Below are 23,370 nucleotides of genomic sequence, written 5' to 3' on the forward strand. Positions count from 1 at the left end.
AGCATGGTTTTGATTGCTGTGATGCGTACTATTTTTACTCTATAAATTCCCTTTCTTGGTGAATCTCTGGAATTCTCTGCCTGTTGAAGTGGTGGAGGCTGCCTCGCTCAATATTTTTAAGACGCGGGTTGATGGGTTTTTGATAAGAGAGGGGATTAAGGGTTATGGGGAGAGGGCGGGAATGTGGAACTGAGCCATGACAGATCAGCCATGACCTTATTGAATGGCGGGGCAGGCTCGAGGGGCTAGATGGCCTACTCCTGTTCCTATTTCTTATGTTCTTATGTACCTGGAGACTTGGGGTGGAATTTCCTTGTTCCACCTGCCATGGGAATCGTAGCAGTAGGGATTGGACCATACAAAGATCCATTGACCTTAGATGGTATTTTCCACCCTCAGGGTGAACACAGCTGGAAAATCCCACTCTTTGACTTTTTCTATAAAATATTTAACTAAATTACTTCCAATCTTCTAAATTCCAGAGAATATAGTCCTTTTGATTTTGCTTATAATTTAATCTTTGGAGTCACATTTACTCTGGCTAATCCACCTAACCTGCACATCTTTAGACTGAGGGTAGAAACCAGATCACCTGGAGAAAACCCACGCAGTAATGTGGAGAATGTGCAGACTCTGCACAGACAGTGACCCGAGGCCTGAATTGAACCTCTGTCTCTGGCGCTGCGAGGCAGCAGTGCTAACCAGTGTGACGATTTAACCTGAGGCTCACCACACCTCAAGCGAGGGGCAAGGTTGAGAATAACCTCTGCCAGTACAGGAATTGAACTTGTGTTGTTGGTGCTGCTCTGCATTAAAACTGGCCATCCAGCCACATAGACGCAAAGTGATTTGATTTATTATTATCGCATGTGATAATAATACTGTGAAAACCATTGTTTCTTGCGCACAATACAGATAAAACATATTGTTCATAGAGAAGGAAAGGAGAAAATGCAGAATATAGTGTTACAGTCATAGTTAGGGTGTAGAGGAAGATCAACTTAATGAGGTAGGTCCATTCAAAAGTCTGATGGCAGCAGGGAAGAAGCTGTCCTTGAGTCGATTGGCAAGTGACCTCAGACTTTTGTATCTTTTTTCTGATGGAAGAAGGTGGAAGAGAGAACGTCCGGGGTGCGTAGGGTCCTTAATTATGTTGGCTGCTTTGCGGAGGCAGTGGGAAGTGTGGACAGAGCCAAGAGATGGGAGGCTGATTTGCGTAATGGATTGGGCTACATTCATGACCTTTTGTAATTCCTTGCAGTCTTGGGAAGAGCAGGAGTCATACAAAGCTATGGTACAACCAGAAAGGATGCTTTCTATGGTGCATCTATAAAAGTTGGTGAGAGTCGTAGTGGACATGCTGAATTTCCTTCACGTTCTGAGGAAGTAGAGGCATTGGTGAGCTTTCATAACTATAGCGTCAGCATGGGGGGCCAGATCAGGTTGTTGGTGATCTGGACACCTAGAAACTTGAAGCTTAATACACTGGGTCCAAATCCCATTAAGCTTGTGGAATTTAAACTCAATTAATAAAATGTGGAAATGAAAACTAGTCTCAGTAATGGTGACCATGAAATTATCATTGATTGTCATAAAATCCCATCTGATTCACTAATATCCTTTAGGTAAGTTCTAAAGTCCATTAGGTAAGGTAAACCAGCCTCCCATCCATTGACTCTGTCTTCACTTCTCGCTGCCTCGGTAAAACAGCCAGTTTAATCAACAATCAACACACCCCTGACATTCTCTCTTCCACCTTCTTTTGTCGGGAACAAGAGACAAAAGTCTGAGGTCACGTACCAACGGACTCAAGAACAGCTTCTTCCCTGCTGCCATCAGACTTTTGAATGGATGTACCTCACATTAAGTTGATCTTTCTCTACACCCTAGCTATGACTGTAACATTTTGCACTCTCTTGTTTCCTTTTTTTATGAACGGAATGCTTTGTCTGTATAGCGCGTAAGTAACCTTTCACTGTACACTAATACATGTGACAGTAATAAATCAAATCAAATCTGTTGTCCTTGGTGCGAGTAGGAACTGACATGCCAAATTTCCTTAGTGAGTGGTCTTTCTTCATGTAGAACATAGGCATATTCAACCATTGGGGCATCACAGCCAATTCAGTCTTTCCCTCGCCTGTCATTGACACACACACAAGCACTTCCAAAATCGCAATCAAGATCTGACCAGTTTGCGTCTCCTCAATCCAGATGAGGACAATTGTCAGATTCCTATCAGTCTTCTAACTGTGTCAACTAACTCAGTGCACACAGGGGACTGAACCTTGGTACTGTCCTAATTTAATTAGCTCTGCTATTCAGAGTTTTAACCAGCTGAGCCACTGGTGGAGCCACAAAGCTGGGTTTTAATGAAAAGCTGATTCCACAATGGTGAGTGATTTAATAACATTGGATACAATTAGCCGATGTCCATGGCCACAATTGTAATTGGTCAATCCTTGATCTTATTTACCAACATGAGGAGAATAAACAGCATTTTCTTTTGGCGGAAACCCCTTATAAATGCCACAGGTCAGCTCGATGTAAAACTAAGCAAATTATTCAGGAGCCCAGCCTGACTAAGACTTCCCGATGCTGTGCTGGAGTAGAATTGAAGATTGTTTTTATGGAGAATTGTGTAATTGATTTACTGTAATTGCATCTCTACATACAGTATCGGTGCCAAGTGGATACAGGAAAAGATATTCACATAAAGATTAGCTAATTTAGGTCTTGCAACAGTAAGCAGTGATATCATGCTGGCTGTATCCATTTGGCTTGTTGTGGTACATTGGTTAAAGTTAACCGAAAACTTTAGATGCAAAAGTTTGCATTTCTGTCTGGACTCCTCGTTAAAGTTTAATTTTATTTCTTCAGTCACCGGTTGCAGCATTTCCCCAAAGTTTATGGCACAGTGATTAGCACTGCTGCCTCACAGCGCCAGGGACCCGGATTCAATTCCTACCTTGGGTGACTGTGTGAGGTTTGCATGTTCTCTCCGTGTCTGTATGAGTTTCCTCTGGGTGCTCCAGTTTCCTCCCACAATCCAAAGATGTGTGGGATGGCCATGTTAAATTGCCCCTTGTGTCCAAAGATGTGCAGGTTAGATGGATTGGCCATGATAAATTGTCCCTTAGTGTAGGATTTGCACGTTCTCCCCGTGTCTATGTTGGTTTCCTCCAGGTGCTCCAGTTTTCTCCCACATTCCAAAGATAGGGATGGCCATGCTGTGTTGCCCCTTAGCATCCAAAGATGTGTAGGTTGGGTGGGTTAGCCATGATAAATTGGGGGCGTGGGATTGATGCTGTTTTGGAGAGTACGGTACACACAATGGGCCAAATTTAGCGGACCATTTAAAGTTTGATTGACCTCGCAGCTGAGAACTCCCCCACCTGCCCACCACCCCCTTCCCCCACCCCCCACACTCTGGTAAACTGTGAAGGAGAAAGGGAGCTGACCATATCCTAAACTGATCTGGTCTGCAAGTGATCGATGCCTGGGGGTGTGGGGGGCTCAATGAGAAAAGGATGACCGATATTTATATAATGCCTTTCAGGTCATCCCAAAGCACTTTACAACCAATTATTTGAAGTGTGTAAGTGTTGTAATGTAGGAACTCAGCAGGAATAAGTAATAAACTCTGCCTTGCCAGTGGTGTCCATATCTCAAGAATAAATAAAACAAAACTAGAGAAAAATTTGGATATAAGGAACTGTCCACAAGGCATGTGGGAATGAGGAAAGGGATGAGATATTGGAGAATAGAACTTGAGTGGTTTATATTTGCCACTTGAATGCAGATCTGATATTTGAGTCCTGAAATCATTCCTGTGTGTCTTTTCTTACGCAGCAAGGTGCGTGGCAATGTTTTTATTCTATTTTAGATTGTTTGGCTTCATCTGTTTTGCTGGCTGACAGACAGTGACAGCACTCAGAGCAATCCGTTATGCTCCACGCTTTAAGGAGAAGAAAGGACCTGCATTTATATACTGCCGTCCCTGACCTCAGGATGTCCCAAAGCTCTTTACAACCAAAATGAAGTGCTTCTGAAATTGTAGCCACTGTGATGTGGGGGAAATAGCAAAGAGAAATCTGCTCATTAAGTGTAAGGTTTTTCATTGTAAATTGAAGAAAGAGAAGTGGGCTTGACAGTGATGTATGGTGACGCTTACACAGGACAATTAACAATTTTGATATAGCCGCTGCAAGCTTGATGTAATTGTCAGCATGTTAGCAGAGTGTAATGGTCTGTATATATTATGCAATTGTACTTAATGGCTTTACAATACAAGTTACAAAAGCTGTTACATTGTAATATGACAATTTAAAATAAAACTCCCAATCTCCCCACCAGATCACTTTTGTGGCCTAATATGCAGCTAAGCTTTATAGTCAGGACAACATTGGAGTACTCCAATTAACCTCAGTGCTTTAACGGAGGAATAATTGGATAGCATTCTGATTCCAGTTTGTGGCCCTATGACTTGGGTTAAAAAACGTGCGTGTGTGGTTGTTGAATTGCATATATTGTGATTCCTCTTCACCCCAACCATATCGCCAGACCCGTGCCCCCGCCCCTCATGTTCAAAGAGTGTGGTGACACTCAAAGTCCAGGCTCACACATGAGGAATGAGCACTTGGATAGATTATAAACAATGTTGATAACATTATCCAGCATAGGCTGGTGTCTTAGAAGGCAGAGAAAGAATCAGAAAATTGTATAGCACAGAAGGAGGTCACTTGTTCCATCATGTTTGTGCTGGCTCTTTGAAAGAGCTATCAAATTACCCTCGTGTCTCTGCTCTTTCCCTATACTCCTGCACATTCTTTCTTCTTCATGATCTAACACAATTTCAGTGTTACTATTGAACCTGCTTCCACCATTCTTTCAGGCAGCGCTTTCCAGATCATTCGCTGCAGAAAAGAAACTCTACTCATTTTCTCTCTCGACCTCTTACCAATTATTACCAATATATCTGTTTCTTTGTACCTACCTGCTTGAAAGAAAACAGCTTTCCTTACAATACTCTGTCAATTTTTTTTCTAATATTGAACACCTCCAGTATGTCTCCACTTAACCATTGTCAGTTTTGACAAAGGGTCATCTGGACTTGAAACATCAGCTCTTTTCTCTCCTTAGAGATGCTGCCAGACCTGTTGAAATTTTCCAGCATTCTCTCTTTTGGTTTCAGATTCCAGCATCTGCAGTAATTTGCTTTTCTCCACTTTACCTTCTCTGCTCTGAAGATAATGTTCCTAACTTCACTGGTCTCGCCACAAAACCAAAGTCACTCATCCCTGTTATCATTCTGGTGAATCTCCTTCGGACCTTCTTCAAAACATTGACATAATTCCTAAACTATTGTACCCAGAATCAGACTCAGCAGTCCAAGTGAAGCCTTGCCAGTGATCTATAAAGAATCACACAATCCTTCTGGTACAAAAGGAGGTCATTTAGCCCTCCCATGTCTACACTGGTTCTCCAAATGTATATCATGATTTAATGCCATTCCCCTGCCTTTTCTCCATGCCCCTGCACATTACTTGAATAGAAACAATCATCTAATGCCCCCTTGAGTGCCTCAATCGAGTCTGCCTCCACCACACTTCCAGGTAGTGCATTCCAGATCTCAACTATTCGTATGAAAAAGTTTTTTCTCACATTACATCTCCTTCATAGAATCACAACAGTACAGAAGGAGGCCATTTGCCCATTGAATCTGTACCGACCACAATCCCACCCAGGCTCTATTCCTGTAACACCACACATTTACCCTGCTAATTCCTCTGTCACAAGAGTCAGTTTAGCATAGAACAATCAACCTAACTTGCACATCTTTGGACTTCTTTTGCAAATCACTTCAAATCAGTGCTCTCTTATTCTTGATGTGGACTTGCCGGTGTTGGACTGGGGTAGGCACAATAAGTAATCTCATAACACCAGGTTAAAATCCAACAGGTTTGTTTGTGGCATGCGCTTTTGGAGCATTGCCCCTCCATCAGGAGAGTCTTATTCTTGATATTTTTATGAGTGGGAACATTTTCTCCCTACGATTACCCTCATGATTTTGAGTATCTCTATCAATCTCATCTTAGCCCCCTTCTCTCCAAGGAGAACAGTCCCAACCTCTCAAATTTATCCTCATAACGGAAGTTTCTCATCCCTGGAACCATTCTTGTAAACCTCTTCTGCTCTCTCCAATGTGTTTGTATCCTTCCTATAGTGTGGCCACAATACTCTAGCTGAGATCTAGCTAGTGTCTTGTTTAAATTCAGCATAACCTCCTTGTTCTTGTACTCTATGCTCCTATTACTAAGGTCCAGATTGCATTGTGCTTTATTTATTGACTGTGCTCTCCAACTGTCCTGCACCTTCAATCAGCTATGCACATATAAAGTAAAGTTAAAGTTTATTTACTAGTCACAAGCAGACTTACATTCACACTGCAATGAAGTTACTGTGACAATCCCCTAGTTGCCACACTCTGGCTCCTGTTTGGGTACACTGAGGGAGAATTTAGCGTGGACAGTCCACCTAACCTGCACATCTTTGGACTGTGGGAGGAAACTGGAGCAGCTGGTGGAAACCCAAGCAGACACGGGGAGAATATGCAGACTCCACACAGGCAGTGACCCAAGCTGGGAATCGAACTCAGATCCCTGGCATGTGAGGCAGCAGTGCTAACCATTGTGCCACCGTGCCACCCTTGTATACACCAGATATACACCCTGGTTTCTCTGCTCCTGCACTGCCTTAAAAGAAAGGTTTAACATTACTTCCCTACTTGGAAAAATATAGAGAAAAATATACAAGTTCATATTTCCATGTGCTTTGACTGCAAAAAAAAACTCCAGTTCAAGTAGACTGGTTGAAACGCTAAGTGGTTCACCTAAAACTGGCTCATTAATGATATAGCAGATGATATAAATGTTACTACACTCAATACAACATTGGGATACAATTTACATTCTCCGCTGCATGCTATTGATGTTCCTGTATAAATGAGGAAAGATTCATAGTGCGAGAATGCTTAATTGCTCTGAATTGCATGTTACACCAGTCTTGCTTTCATTGACCATTCTATATTTATGAACCTGTGGATAAATTAGTAATACCATAAATGGTAATTATGATTTTATAGATAATTTGGCTAAACTGGTTTCTGTCCAAGGTCCAGATTAGGAAGATATTAATCTACTTAAAATACCATTAATGTTGTAGCTTCAATTTCCTATTCTCAAATTATTTTAGTTACAACCTGTTAACTGTTCCCTATACTATTTGTGTAGAACTTAGACTGAAATTATACTGTACCCGGTGTGAACACAAGCTGCTGTGAGATGATCAGGTTGTTGTAACGAGCATGTACACCTTATAGCTTGGGCTGCTTCCTAAAACAGGAGTAAAACATTGCAGATTCTGGCAGTCTGAAATATGAACAGATGATTGCTGGAAACCATAGGCAGGTCAGGCGGCATTTAGAATCATTGAATCCCTGCAGTTAAGGCTGCCATTTGGCCCATCGAGTCTGCACCGACCACAATCCCACTCAAGCCCTAGCCCCTTAACCCCATCTATTTGCCCTGCTCGTCCCCTTGACATTACAGGACAACATACCATAGCCAATCAACCTAACCTTTGGAGTGTGGGAGGAAACCAGATTACCCTGAGGAAAACCACGCGGACACGGGGAGAAGGTGCAAACTCCACACAGACAGTGACCTGAGGCTGGAATTGAACCCGGGTCCCTGTGCGGCAGCAGTGCTAACTCACTGTGCTGCCCTCATTTGGGGAGAGAGAAAAAAAAAATTACTGTTTCAAGACCATAACTGTTCATCAGAACAATAACTACTTACATATTTTTTTAAAAATCATCTTTAACATAGTTAAATGTCCTTAGAACCTTCACAGGAGTGATATTCAAAAAATAAATTGACACGGAGTTATTATGACAGGATCATAGAATTCTTACAGTGCAGAAGGAGGCCATTCGGTCCATCGACTCTGCACTGACAACAATTCCACCCAGACCTATCCCCACAACCCCTGCTAATTCCCGGACACTAAGGGACAATTTAGCATGGCCAATCAACCTGACCTGCACATCTTTGGAGTGTGGAATGAAACTGGAGCACCCGGAGGAAACCCATGCAGACACGGGGAGAATGTGCAAACTCCGCACAGTGACCCGAGGCTGAGAATTGAATCCGCGCCCCTAGTGCTGTGAGGCAGCAGCGCTAACCATTGTGCCATCATGCCACTCCAAAAGATTTGATCAGAGAGGTAAATTTTAAGGAACATTTTAAAAGTTGAAGATGGGGGGAAGGAGAGTCAGAGAGGTCTCCAGACAGCCGAAGACACGGCCAACAATGGCAAAGTGATTAAAATTGGGATGCACGAGAGGTCAGATTTGCAGGAGAGCAGAGATCACAGAAGGTTGTAGGGCTGAAAAAGAAGGGGAAGGGGGGAGGAGGAAAACGCCACGGAGGGATTTGAAAATAAGGATAAAAATGTTTAAACCCAGGCGTTGTCAAGCTCGGAACCAATGCAAGTCAGCAAATGCATGGATGGTGGTTGTATGGGACTTGCTGCGAGTTAGAATACAAGCAGCGGAGTTTTCAATGGTTCACATGGTGGGTGGCCAGCCAGGGACAGCATTGAAATAGTAGGAACCCCAAGTTATACCCTTGCATTCATTTAGGATGCAGTCTTCACTGCAGTTGGACGCATACGCTAAGAGGAAAAAATAACTGAGTTAAATGGCACAGGAGCACAAGGTTATCCCTTTAATTAATCCTGTTGTTTTTGTGAAAATAAATAATCTAAAAATCAGTTGAACAATCCACTGAATTAACAGTTCTTACCTCCTACCCTTTTTGATATTCTTCACACTATTCAGTACTGCACGTGTGCAGCAAAGAGGTTGATTCTCTCAGTCGCTTTTGCGGTGCTGTTGCAAATTTCTAAGTGGCTTTTTAAATTTTTTTTTCTCTCTCTATGAGAGGCGCTGCTTCGGGAATCGAGTAGACGGACAATTCCCCGGTAAGAATTCATGTCATACATTATTCTCCCCGTTCCTCCACCCCCCACCCCCCCACCCCCGCAACAAAAAAAGGCTGAGAACACAATCCCATTAAATGTCACGGTGGAATTCCAGGCGGATCGCGGCAGAGAATCGAGTTTTAACTTAGCCCTAAACTCCAGAGTATTTAAATGTGAAATTCTAATCTGTTACGTGCGACTGAAGGCGGGTACTGCCTAAACCAACAAACAATACACACACCCAAAATAAAACACGCACAATATGTTTGCTGATTTACGAGGCAATTACTTTTAAAATGTGGCTGAGATTTTCATTAATCACACTCAGAGAGCCGCATGCAGACTGTGTGTAGCTTGGAATGGGGAATGTAGCAAACTGGAAGCCTGTTACTGTTGCCATTGAACCGGCTCCCATTGTGACGTCACCCGCCCAGCCCCTCCGCCAATTGGGCGAACCGCTGTCACTCAGTTTCGAGTCCCGCCCTCTCCAGATGCCGATTGGTCAGAACTCCCCTCCTCCCCACGCCCCCTCCCGCCCCCGGCCGGCTCGCGCCTCACAACTGGTCGAGGATGCTTTCATTCATAATTCCGACCCGCCACCAGCTCTCCTCCCTCCTCCTGCTTGCTCTTGCTGCTTTCCACACACACACACACCTCTCTCTCTCTCCCTCCCTCTCTCTGTCTCCAAGCAGGGTAGGTTGCCTGCAAGTGGAATAGGGGTTGGATTCACTCTCTTTTTCTAAAAAAAAGAGAGGAGCTTGCTCCCCTGTTTGAAAGTTGTGTGGTTTGCAGGCACCGTATGGAGGCGGCAGCTGGAGGCTTTGATTCGCACCCAGAGTTTTGTGCGTGAGAGGCTCGGCTTGGAACGGATTCGGCGGCGATGATGAACGTGGAGGTGGCTGTGCTGCTCTTCCTGGCCCTTTGGGTTTGTGTTTGGACGGAAGATTCTGGGAAAGTAGTTGCTGATCGCTACGCCGTGTACTGGAATAGCACCAACCCCAGGTAAATGCAATTTGCACATACAGAGGGGTAGAAATGGGGGGGTTGGTGGGACAAATGTGTTTGGGTTTTGCATGGGGGAATGAGAAGTGAAGAAGGGAGACAGGAGTTTGCACCAGCTAATTTTTACATTGATTCTCAACAAATCAATTTCCCATCGATTTGCATCTTATTTAAAAAAAACAACAAAAGTTAATTCTATTTCTGCTATCTCGCGTGTAATTATTTGATGGTTCGGCTTCCAAGTCGTTATACATTACTACTTTTTACCCCACTTTTCCCCCCCACCCCCCCAAAAAGAGACAAGTAGATAGTGAACGTTTGACCCAAGCACAGATTTGTTGACCTGTTCATTTTGCTGATGTCTTGAACTGGATACCGAGAGGAGAACTGCGCCTCAGCTCCCCTCTTAACATTTAAACACCCAACTTAGGGATGGGTTTAAATCTCACCTCAAGGGCAGGGGCGCCCTTGCTTTGCGCTCTTTGTTTTGTTTTAGAAATAAGGATTTGTATTGAGCTCACTCATTTGGCCGTTAAACATGAAATCAGTTTGCATTTTCTTATTAAAGGGGTGGTGGTGCTGGTGGGGGAATCGCAGTGAGTGACACGTAAAACGCGGCTGATCCGAACAGATACTGCAGTGACAAAGATCCTTGTATCAAGATCCCTTGTATCTTATGCCTCTGGAATTTGGAGCAGTGTTTTGAAGCCGACATGCTTTACAATAGTAATCGATGCGCTGTCTATAGGGTCTCCATTACATGACTAACTTCTTCCTCATCGAGTTGGAGAGGGCCAGTCACAAATCACTCTGGAGTGAGAGAAGGCGAGCTACCTCATCTTTTATATTGCTTAAAGTTTTTTTTTTAAAAATCGTAAGTGTGTGGACATTTATTTTCCCTTTCCAATGGGCCACCCCCCGTCTCGGCGTTAAATGGACATGAAGTCACAAGAAAATCAAGTAACACCCCCCCCCTTTCAAAAAAAAAGAAATGTCCTTGAAGGGTTTATGCCGAAATCTTGGTTGATCAGTCTGATCATGTTATGTCACCCGCTCTACCTGAACTTGTAGGCGAAAATCTTCCAGACTGAATACTTAATATGCCCAGTCTATAGGTTGGCAGGGCAGAGAGCGAGGATGGATTAAGAGACATCTGTGTGTGTGTCTGTGTGTCCAGGTACAGCCGTGACAATCTTTCTTCTCGTTCCACAATAGAAAGTGAACTTCTCACTGCGTGTCCCTGTATACAACTCACCGTCCATGTGTGTATGTGTGTTGTTATATTTGATGTGACGGGCATCAGCTGTAATTCTCGACTTTCCAAAGCCACACAGACATTCGCTTTCACCTCATCAACGAACTTTTCTAGGTCAGGACGCAATGTGAGGGCGATTTAAGTGGCAAACAGTGGGGAGGAATGCTGAACGAACCTTCTCTCTAATGAGAAATGCAGTTTAGGTCCCCACTGTAATTTTGCTGATGCTTTTTTAAAAAAATGTATTCTTGAAACAATCCAGTGAAAAAACAGGTGCCGGGGGAAAGGGGGGGGGGGGGGGATGTGGTGCTGACTTGAGACCATAAAATATAGGAGCAGAATTAGACCACTCGGTCCATCGAGTCTGTTCCGCCATTCAATCATGGCTGATATTTTCCTCATTCGCCATTCTCCCGCCTTTCCCCCATAATCTCTGATTAATCAGGAACCTATCTATCTTTGTCTTAAAGGCACTCAATGACCTGGCCTCCACAGCCTTCTGCGGCAAAGAGTTCCACAGAAATGTGTCTGTGTGTGATGTGGAGATGCCGGCGTTGGACTATGTGTGTGTGTGCAGGGACCATGCCTGTTGCTGAGATTTCACGTGTTAAAACGGCACCTTGCAACATGATCAGCTTAAAACGGTTCTTGGCAATTCTGGGGAACTGCTCCCGGATTCAGATCGAATTCACACTGCTGCAAACGACAGTTTAAATGGGTCAGCTGGTTCAGTTTATTAAACGCATACATTTTGCACCCAAAGGCAGCCAGCAAGACAAATTAGTTTTGACTTGTGGCTAAATGCCGTCATAAGGAAACGCGGGATGACTTACTGTCCGCTGAAGCATTTAAATACGCTGTAATTGCGCTGTTTCTGCCCGAATCCCGGGCTGTGAATAATATTGACACCCTTGACAAGCCGCGCTCTCTCTCTCTCTCACCCACCTTAGCTCAGCCGCAGAGCGAAAAGCAAGGCTTCCAGCCATGAGCTACATCGGTCGTTCCTCCTTCCCTGGTCAGTCTCTTTCCCCTCGTCTGTCTTTTTCCCTTAAAATATATGAAAGTTGGAGAGATTGTCAGTGTCTGTGTGGTCTGCAAACTTTTTATGTGTGTGCTTCTTTTGAGATTACGGATCTCTTTCACGCATTTGGCGAGTGCGTTGTTCCTGAGCCGAAACCAACAACCTAACACGATTTCAAATGTGGGCTAGGAGGAGATATCTTATCATTTTGACTGTGCCAAGATAATGTAAGCTCTCACTCTCTCTCTATGACTGACTAAGGACAGATTGTGTTAAGTAGTGCAGGGCTGGTCAGCGAGTAAACTAACTAAGAGGAAATAGATTTCATATCAATTAGAACAAAACAGTCTGGAGACATAGCTTGCATCTAAACATTCACCTCTTCCCGAAGGACAGGTTCAGAGTAGGGCCAATCACTCTAACACTTCTTGAAAGCCTTCAATGTCTATTTTTTCACCTTTTTTAAGCAATAAAATCGTAGTTTGTTTCTATTAATTAACTGTTTGATCCCAGTATTGCCAACGCAAAGTACTTTCTCGCCAATACCTTCAGTATTTTTTTTTGTAAACTTTAACAACAGAAAGCTAACTTAAATATAAGCCAAGTTCTTCCAAGGAATGGTTAAGATAATATTGATCTGAGTATTGCCCCCAATTAACTTTTAAGGAAAAAGTCCTACAGCTCTGTGTGAATCTTTCCATCTAGCCGAAGACTTCTGATTCGGTAGTGTATCCAGCTTCCATAATCTTAACACTGCAATTTAAAAAAAAATCAATAAATATGTTAGTAATTTATGTAAATACCGAATTACAAATGTGTCTCGCTAATAATAGTCGGATAGTCAGTAAATGGTAGCGCTCTCAATGTTACACGGACTAATTTGAATTTACAATGCAAATTACCCTGCTAGATGCAGCATAGTGATACACATCATTATAATAAATTGTTCCTATAAAATTGATAGCCTTGCTCACAGACAGTGGTAATGGGAGTTTTTAATGAAGCTGCCAGTACGTGGTTAATTTATACATGAGTTTCATAACAACAGGTTCGTTTACATAAAACAGGGGATTTTTTTTGATGCTGTGACTGTTAAGGCTTTGCACCGTATTGTACGTGGACTTGTGTGACATCCTGCAAAAAAACTGTACCCATAGTGGGAAACTGAAGCTAAATCAACCCAGATTCGCATTGTCCCAAGTCAGAACAAGACCGATGTAGAATCCATTGTTATCTTTTCTTCCTCGTGTTGTTATTTTACTCAAATCGTTTATAGTTTGACCAATTTTAAAAAAAACATTCCATTTCCTGCTTTTGCTGATGCGATTTAGCAGCCCGGTCAGGGAACAGTGTAGACTTTAAAGACTGACTTTGCTATAAGCGCCACCAATAATAATGTGTCCCACAATAAAAAGGCGCCCCAAAAATGTATTCATGTCTTTTTTTTCACTGAACAATCGTTTTAAAGAAACTACATAGGAGCTGCTCCTAACAAGTTCTTTTGAAATGTTATTTGTCATGGCTAATAGTGCACCAGGGGACCTCAATGCATAAACCGACAATCTAACATTCACAAGGTAAGGCCGCATGATTATATCACAACCGTTTAAACATGGGTTGCTACTTATTTTTTTAAATTTTTCCTTTTAAATGTCCGGCAATCGCTTTATTTTTTTTCGGCAGGCTGACTGAAAGGCATCGCCTTTAAGACATGTTGCTATGCCTCAGACATCTCACCTCAAGCACACGGCAGGGTAGCTTAAACTGGAACAAAAAAACCCACTGATTGGATCCTAATTATAATAATAAACATATCCTGGTCTCTTCAATTAACTGGGTTACAGTGGGATCTCATTACATTCAATACTCCAGCTTGGTACACAAGTCACATATAAGAAAGGACTGATAATTTAAAGTAATTAAATTGGGGACTTGCATCTGCTTGAGAGTTTATATAATTCTGAGTTGTATAAAGGGATTTTGTTATATAAAGTGTACGGCTATTACCATACAGAAATATCTCTCAACTCAAACCTTATATGTGCACTGTGTAACCCTCTTTACCTATAACGTATAATTACTAATTCATTTTAAAATGGAACGTGCGAACAGCAATGGGCCACTCGGTAGCTTCAGCCAGTTCTCACCGCTCAGTTAGATCATGACTGATCTGTACCTCAACTCCATTTCACTCTTGCTGCAAGTCTCCTGATACCCATTCCTAGCAAAAAAAAGTATCGATATCTAATTCTGAAAGCTTCAATTGAATTGTAGCCACAGCATTTTTTTTAGTGGGGGAGGAGGGGCGGGGGAGAGGGAATTCTATTCCCCTCTGAGTGGGGGGAAAAAAGTGTTTTCTAATTTTCACTTCCTATTCGCTCTTATTACAAGTACTCCCACAAGAATAGCGTCCCTTCATCGATCCAGTTGAATCCTTCTCAAAGACCTTGATCATCTCCACCTCCAACCCCACCACCGCCCCCCCCCCAATTCCCCGCAACCCCGACAGTCTTCTATATTCAGAGGAGCACACGGCAAGTATGTGTAACCTGTCCTCAGAGTTTTAACTCCCTGATTCCCCATACTTTCTGGGTGAATTCAGGACCGTGCATCCTTCCAAGGGCCATTGCTTCCTTGCTCGGACCTGGTGCCCAGATCTGACGCTCATTGATATCATGGACGTCAGGAAACTGAACCTGTGGGATGGGGGTGGTGCGCAAGAGAGGATTTCAGATCTAATCCATAGTTTTGTCCAGTGCACCACTATTCATTTTAAACACGTACGATTTTTAATTAAATTTACTTTAAAAGTACAGTTTGTTACTGCAAGTAAACAAGAATAAAAGATGACGATTTCATGTAGCAATGTGCTTACTGAAGATTTTGCTTGGGTTTTATTTAGACAAGGTGAGAGGCAGAGAGAGAGAAAGGGGAGTGGGAGAGACAGGGGAGTGGGAGAGGAAGAAGTCTTGTTGAAGACATCTTGCGTTCTATTACCAAACACACATTGCGAAGATCACGCCCCCACAGAAAACTGCTTTCAGTAGTTAATACCTCACAAATAAGCACGACCTGGACACGCAATATTTGTTGAGGGTTCATTAACACTCTTGCTACCCGCTAAACACTGACTCTTTGTCGCTCATTAAAGGCTTACTGGTTGGTTAATCCCGAGTAGATTTGAGAACCTCGCTGACATTTATTTTACTTTTGAAGAAATTAATACTTTCTGTTTCTAATTAGGATTAGTATTCCTGTTGCTGGTTCTGTTCCCGTCCCCTTCAAACACGGTGTATCTTTTAAAATCTAGAATGAAATCACTATAAACAAACCGCACACAATTCCCACAGGATTTGCTTATCTACACTTTGAACGCCTCACTGAGAATTCCCTCTTTGCTATTACCATGATTGTTTCAGGAAATGAAGGATGCTGTACCCATTAGTGGTGGATTTTCTTCATTTGTGGGAGATTTGGAATTCACAAGTGTCACAGTCCTGACTCGTGCATGAAGTGACCGGTGTAAAACGCCCTGGACCCTCTTATTCTCCACCCATTCCACTCAGTTCCTGGCCGCTGTCTCCCAGTGCACCAGGCTCTTTACAACCACGCTGATCCATCTGACGGTGAGCTGAGTCTTTCGCCAGCATCAAATCCATCTCCAGTTGTCTACCCAAATCCTCACTTCTGTTTCCTCCACACTGGGCCATTTCAACACTCTCTTAGCCAACCTTTCATCTTTCAGTGGCTCTAGTCCTAATCTATAACCAAGTCCCATTCACCCATTGCCCCTACCGCTCACTGACCTTCATTCCTGGTAAGAAGTCTCACAACACCACGTTAAAGTTTTATCTGTAGTCCTTTCGGTATCTTGTCTGCTTGAGACTTCTTACTGTGTTTACCCCAGTCCAACGCGGGCATCTCTACATCATGACTTCATTCCTGGTCCATGGATACCTTTATTTGACGTCACAAGTAGGTTTACATTAACACTGCAATGAAGTTACTGTGAAAATACCCTAGTCGCCACACTCCGGCGCCTGTTCGGGTATGCTGAGTGAAAATTTAGCATTGCCAATGCACCCAACCAGCCCGTCTTTCAAATTGTGGGAGGAAACCAGAGTACCCGGAGGAACATGCGGACCCTGCTAATTCCCTTAACCTGCACATCTTGGCCCACTTATGGGCAATTTAGCATGGCCAATCTACTCAACTTTTTGGGTCTGTAGGAGTAAACTGGAGTATGGTGAGGAAACCATGGGGAAACGATGAGAACGTGCTAACTCCACATATACACACACACACACAATCACCAAAGGCTGGAATTGAACTGGGTTCCCAGGCGCTATGAAGCAGCGGTGCTAATCACTGTGCCCCCCTTTCTAACCTCCAGGTCCTACTGCTCTCAGAGACTTGTCCCACTTCCTCCACCCCACTGGAACCATAGGATCCCTACAGTGCAAAAGGAGACTATTTGGCCAGTGGAGTCTGCACCGACGACAATCCCACCCAGATCCATCCCCATTAACCCCTGCATTGACCCAAGCTAGAGCCCCTGACTCTAAGGGGCAGTCAACCTAACTTGCACATCTTTAGACTGTGGAAGGAAACCGGAGGAAACCCACACTGTGGGGAAAATGTGCAAACAGTCACCTGAGGTTGGAATTGAACCCGGGTCCCTGGTGCTGTGAGGCAGCAGTGCCAACCACTGTGCCACCGTGCCGCCCCGATTGGCAGCTGTACAGAAACTTGAACAGGCGAGGAGAAGGTCTGAGTGTGATTTTTTTTTCACGTGTCGATGTTAATTTGGCCGGTGTGAAACGAGCTGCTCTGGAACTGGCCATGTAAAAAGGCAGACTTGTCAATCATTCCCGCTTGGTTTTTACACTTCTCACTCGGCGCAGCGAAGCCACTTTTCTTGTTTAAGCAGTGCCACTTGCCTCCTTCGGTCGCTGTTAGCTTTAGGATTGGAAAAGTAACCCCATTCGTCGGGGAGAAAGTTCTGCTTTGTGGTTTTCAAAGGAAGGGAGCGGGAATTGTCCAAATCAGCCGGCGAGCAGCACTGTTTTTTTAAAAAAATCCCCCAATGCCTTGTAATAAAAATTAAACTTGACGTGGTCAGTCACCGTAATGCTGTAGCTTTGATCAGCACTAAACTGTCCATTTCAGATTAATGCATACCTCAGCCAAGCGTAGAATTCCCATCTGCCAAACCCATTTCCCATTCACTCCCCCCGTCCCTCCCCACTGTATAAAATTCTTTAAGTTTAACATCTTGATCCGAGCACCAATTAAAAGGTCTTTAATTATCAGTGAGAGACAACTAATGTGCTGGCACCTTCCACCCTGTGATTTTACAGTACAAACTGCACAGCTCTGCTGAATAACCTGATGCTTTTTATATATATAAAAAAAACACAGAAGAAAGGCTTGATTAGCAGGTTAGCGGGAATGGAGTGTTTACTTGTTGTGTTTGGCGTGGCTTCATGGCTTCAGAAGTCTGCAGAATGAATACCAGGAGTTCCACTGTTTTTTTTAAGTGGTCAACTTTTGCGCTCTGTTGTATTTCCGGAGAGAGTGATCAGTGAGTGTGTGCATTCTTTAAAGGTCAGCACCGGGGTTTCGGTAAAGTGTACAGCCTGTCGATTGATAGGCGCGGGGAGGGCAGCATAATGACATAGGAGAAGGCCATTCGGCCCCTCGACTCCTTTCTGTCATTCGCTTGGATCAGGGCTGATCTGCAACTTAAATAAATTTAGATGGAGTTATTATTGTCACAAGTAGGCTTACATTAACACCGCGATGAAGTTACTGTGAAAATCTACCTACCCTGGTTCCATAATCTTTAATACCCCTCCCCCACTGAACAAAAATCTCTGACTGCCCCCCCGCCCACCCCGGCCCAGCACCACCAGTTTCTGGACGTTTTCTGCTATCATTTATGTAACTAAAAAAAATGTTATCCCTGGCCTCGGCGTAATTTTATGCCCCCTTTGATTTGAATTTGATTTGATTTATTATTGTCACGTGTATCATTATAGAATGAAAAGTATTGTTGCTTGCACGCTATACAGACAAAACATACTGTTCATAGAGAAAGAAACAAGAGAGTGCAGAATGTAGTGTTACAGTCATAGCTGGGGTGTAGAGAAAGATCAACTTAATGCAAGGTAGGTCCATTCAAAAGTCTGATGGCAGAGGGAAGAAGCTGTTCTTGAATTGGTTGGTACCTGACCTCAGACTTTTGTATCTTTTTCCCGAGGGAAGAAGATGGAAGAGGTGGTGGTGAAAGGTGTTTATAATCACTACACTTATTTTTAAAATAAATTATGCTATTGAATCAGAAAATCTCTACAGTGCAGAAGAAGGTCATTCAGCCCATTGACCTGCACCTATGCTCTGACAGAGTGTCTTACTTAGGCCCTCTGCCCTTCCCCGCACATTCATCATGGCCAATCCACCTAACTCGCATATCTTTTCCTCCCTTGTGGGAGGAAACTGGGGCACTTGGAGGGAAAGTGCACAAATGTGCAGTGTTTGCACAGTGAACCAAGGCTGGAATTGAACCTGGGTCTCTACATGAGATAAAAACAGAGATTGCTGGAAAAACGCTGCTGGTTTGGCAGCATCTGTGGAGAGAGAAACACAGTTAACGTTTCGAGTCTAGTATGATTCTTCTTCACTTTACCATGCATGTGGTTTTGGAGAGAACGTTCTGAGCTGTATAACACTGGTCAAGAAAGTACTGGTTGTCAGTCTGGGTGTGTGCAAGCAATTACCAATAATTGGTTAAAAGGAACACTTATAAGTTGTGTTGGCTTTGGTTGCCCTTTCCTACAGTAGATGCATACCAGTACACTAAATAATTCCAGTAACAGCAACAGGATTTATAGAAATCCAGATTTTAAAGTGCAGTGTTTTTATTTAAGTAAGCTGGTTTGTGACCAGGGAGTGTTTCTGTGTATTGGTATCCTGCTTTTTGGGCACACCTGGATGGTGTCGGATCATTCACTTGCCTGGATGACTGCAGCTCCGACAACACTCAAGAAGCTCGACACCATCCAGGACAAAGCAGCCATTTGGCACACCATCCACCACCTTCAACACCTACTCTCAAACACCAACGCTCAGTAGCAGCAGTGTGTTCCATCCACAGGATGCAATACAGTAGCTCACCAAAGCTCCTTCAATAGCACCTTCCAAACCTGTGATCCCTACCACCTAGCAGGACAGGGGCAACAGATGCATGAGAGTTTAAAGTTTATTTCTTTATTGTCACAAGTAGGCTTCACACAATTTTGTTTCTTGAAGGACTTTGTGTCGGGTTCTGGTGCGTTGTCACAGAGGAGACATGAACAAAGAGAGAACATCCCAAGCCACCCTACAATCTTGACAGCAATCATGAACATTTTTAAGATTATTTGTGTCACAAAATAGGCTGACAACACTGCAATGAAGTTACTGTGAAAATCCCTTAGTTGCCACAGTCCAGCGTCTGTTTGGGTACACTGAGTGAGAATTTAGCGTGCACCTAACCACCACATCTTTTGGACTGTGGTAGGAAACTGGAGCACCTGGAGGAAATCCATGCAGACACAGGGAGAACGTGCAGACTCCACACAGACAGCAACCCAGGCTGGGAATCGAATATGGATCCCTGGCACTGAGAGGCAGTATTGCCAATCACTGTGCCACCATAACACCATTGCCTGCAAGTTCCCCTGCAAGCCCCAGACCATCCCGACTTGGAACTATATTGGCTGTTCGTTCAAAATTCTGAGACTCCTTCCCCAACAGCACTTGATGTACCTTACCTCATGGATTGCAGCAGTTCAAGAAGTCGGCTTGCCATCACCTTGTGAAGGGCAATTAGAGACGGACAATAAAAATGCTGGCGCAGCCAGCAATGCCCACATCCCCATTAAAGAATTAAAAATAAAATCTGCTTCGCTGGGCAGTCATGATGTAGAGATGCCGGCGTTGGACTGGGGTAAACACAAGGTTCTGAACCTTCCACATGCCTGACAAAGGAACACCATTTCCAAAAGCTTGTGAGATTACTATCAAATAAACTGGTTGGACTCTAACCTGGTGTTGTGAGACTTCTCACTGGGCAGTGGGCAGCTGCTCTCCACTGCTGTAGAACAATTCTGATCGTAGAGGCAGGACAGGCAGACTGGGTGTAATGGGATTTACACCTAAATATCTGATGCTGTAAAGTGATACTGTGATTAGTAAGGCCCCCAACCTCCAGGTTACAGCCACTCTGGCCGTAGAGTGTACGTGATACAGATATCCATAGCTGTCAGGCACCCTACTCTTCCCCTGGTATTGGATATTGGATCAATATGGGTATATCATAGCGATCACTGATTTTATTTGTGTAACAGATTGGCAAAGGTCTGTTTTCATAACTGATGATCCCTCGCACAGTTCCTCTTCTTTTCAGAGAGTATAATTTAACAGTTGACTGAGAAATATTCAAACAATTTATTGTGCTAGGGCGTTGGGGGTTGGGGGTGGGATGGTGGTGGGAAGCGAGGCTGTTCTCAGGGTCAGTGCGACAGGCGTCTTGCAGCAGTTAGTGAATCTGTGCCCGTGACGTCCTCCCACACTTGAAATAAATGTGCTCATGTAAAGCAGTGTAACAAATGGTATGAAGTGGCAGGATCAGTCATATTTTATTAATTTGGATTGTTCCAGAAATTGCTGTCCTTTAACCTGAGCTAATGTTTATTATCCAGGTTTCTGTGATTGTACTGTATCTATAGATTCAATTCTGCATTAACTATATATATTTAATACCTGTTACACCACAGATTTCAATAATGTATAATGCCAATATGTATTTTTGATCTTGTGCCCACTTGTACTGTTTACAACATCCAATCTCCGAACTATGAATTTTGCCCTCTCAAACTTGGACTGTGTGTGGAGAAAGCATAATGAGTGGTTTAACTGTGGCGCTGGATTTGGGAGATTCCAGATCTGTCAGTGACAATTGATGAATTAAGCACATTGGCTTGCCTGATTATATTTTAAAGTTTATTTATTTGTCACAAGTAAGGCTTACATTAACACTGCAATGAAGTTACAGTGAAATTCCCCTAGTTGCCACATCCCTGCGACAGTTTGGGACAATGCACCTAACCAGCATGTCTTTCATACAGTGGAAAGAAACCGGAGCACCCGGAAGAAACCCACGCAGGCACGGGGAGAATGTGCAAACTCCACACAGTGACCCAAGCCAGGAATCGAATCTGGGTCCCTGGTGCTGCGAGGCAGCAATGCTAACCACCGTGCCATCCAAATCCAATGTTTTCTGGATTATATGTTGGTAAATAGGCTAAATAAGGTTAGCCATGATGGAATATTTTCAGAAAGTAACAGAAATGGAGAAAATAATGATACAGTTAATCCCCAGGCCTCCCAAAGCACTTTACTACAAATTAAGTATTTTTATAAATTTTAAAAAATATATTTTTACTTTGTCACGCTTATAATCTGGGAAATGTTTTACACATAGCAAGATCCCGTAAACTGTAATGGGACAAGGGCCAGGTAACCTTGCTAGTGATGTTGGTTGTGGGACTAAATTTTTGCCATGATGTCAGGAGGGGAGCTTGCTTGCTTGTCTCCAGATATTGCAGCAGGAACTTTAACTCCCAGCTGAGAGAGCAAGCAGGTCCTCAATTTAAACTCTTATTTGAGAGACAATGTCTCTGTCAGTGCAGTGCTCCCTCAGTGGGAGTGTTGCCTGAGATCATCTACTTCACCTTCTGGAGTGGGGCTTGAACCCACTGCAGAATCATAGAATTCCTACAATACTCACCAAGTCTGCTCCGGCTTCTCAACAGTGCACCTTACTCAGGCCCAGCCCCGCCCTATCACTGTAACCCCACACATTTATTTTTATTTATTAGTGTCACGAGTAGGCTTCGTATAGCCGATTAGGTGCTGGAGTGTGCGATTAGGGGATTTTCACAGTAAGTTCATTACAGTGTTAATGTAAGCCTACTTGTGACACTAATAAATAAACTTTAAACAATGAACTTGCTGTGAAAATCCCCTAGTCGCCACGCTCTGGCGCCTGTTCGGGTACACCGAGGGAGAATTTAGCACGGCCAATCTAACTAACCAGCATATCTTTCGGACTATGGGAGGAAACTGGAGCACCCGGAGGAAACCCACACAGACATGGGGAGGGACTCCTTTACTCCGCCAATTCCCTTAGCCTACACATCCTGGGGTACTTAGAAACAATTTAGCATGGACAATCTACCTAACCTGCGTATCTTTGGAGTGTGGGAGGAAATCAGAGCACCTGGAGGAAACCCACGCAGACACAGGAAGAACGTGCCAACTTCACACAGACAGTCACCAAAGGCTGGGATCGAGCCAGGGTCCCTGGCCCTGTGAGGCAGCAGTGCTAACCACTGTGCTGCCCATTTTTCTGATTCAAGAGTTGAAAACGCTACCAATTGAGCCAGACCTGATGGTGGGGGAGAGAGGGACAAAATGCTTTGCGGAATCATGTTTAGAAGCCATGCCAGCAGATCGCACAAATATATCAGCAATGCTTTGAATACAGGATGTAAAAGTGTAAATTTGCAGTGTAAAACTCAAGCTTGTTGGCGGCCACATCAATGTTATGTCCAGATCAACGAATAGCCCAATTGTTTTTGTTTTGAACCAGTGCCATAGATCCCAGTCAGTCTGGTGCAGACGCTAATATATTTTGTGTGTCCATTGAAACGGCTAGTCAATCTGTGCGACTTGTGGAGCAGAGGTAGTGTGAGGGTGATGCAGTGTGTTCGGATACACGCCACTTCAGGCAGCAGCTGTTAATTGGGCATTATGCCAGCCTTGCAGCTGGGTTGCTTTTTTCCAAATGGGCCGTGCCACTGGTTCCTTGATCTTGCTGAGGCAGAAAACAGCACTTTCTGCCGTGTGCCACTGGCCTTCGAAGCAGCCGCAAACGGAAAAGGTGTGTGTGTGTGTGTGTGTTTTGTTTTATCTGCTTCAAACCTCTGCTGCCTTATCGTTT

The 23,370-nt window shown here is 43.7% G+C and overlaps 1 protein-coding gene across 2 annotated transcripts in view; it reads left to right on the forward strand.

The window, feature by feature from the left end:
* Positions 1-9,674: 9,674 nt before the first annotated feature.
* Positions 9,675-23,370, forward strand: part of LOC145358517 (ephrin-A5-like) — a 354,063-nt gene continuing 340,367 nt past the window's right edge. For both annotated transcript variants that reach the window (XM_080212639.1, XM_080212640.1), the window contains exon 1: positions 9,675-10,047. In XM_080212639.1, coding sequence (XP_080068765.1) covers positions 9,926-10,047 — 122 coding nt within the window. In that variant the 5' untranslated portion in view covers positions 9,675-9,925. The remainder of the gene's footprint in view (positions 10,048-23,370) is intronic.

The sequence above is a fragment of the Carcharhinus amblyrhynchos genome, chromosome 26 (genome assembly GCF_965287045.1).
Source record: "Carcharhinus amblyrhynchos chromosome 26, sCarAmb.v2.hapA, whole genome shotgun sequence".
Taxonomy (NCBI): Eukaryota; Metazoa; Chordata; class Chondrichthyes; order Carcharhiniformes; family Carcharhinidae; genus Carcharhinus; species Carcharhinus amblyrhynchos.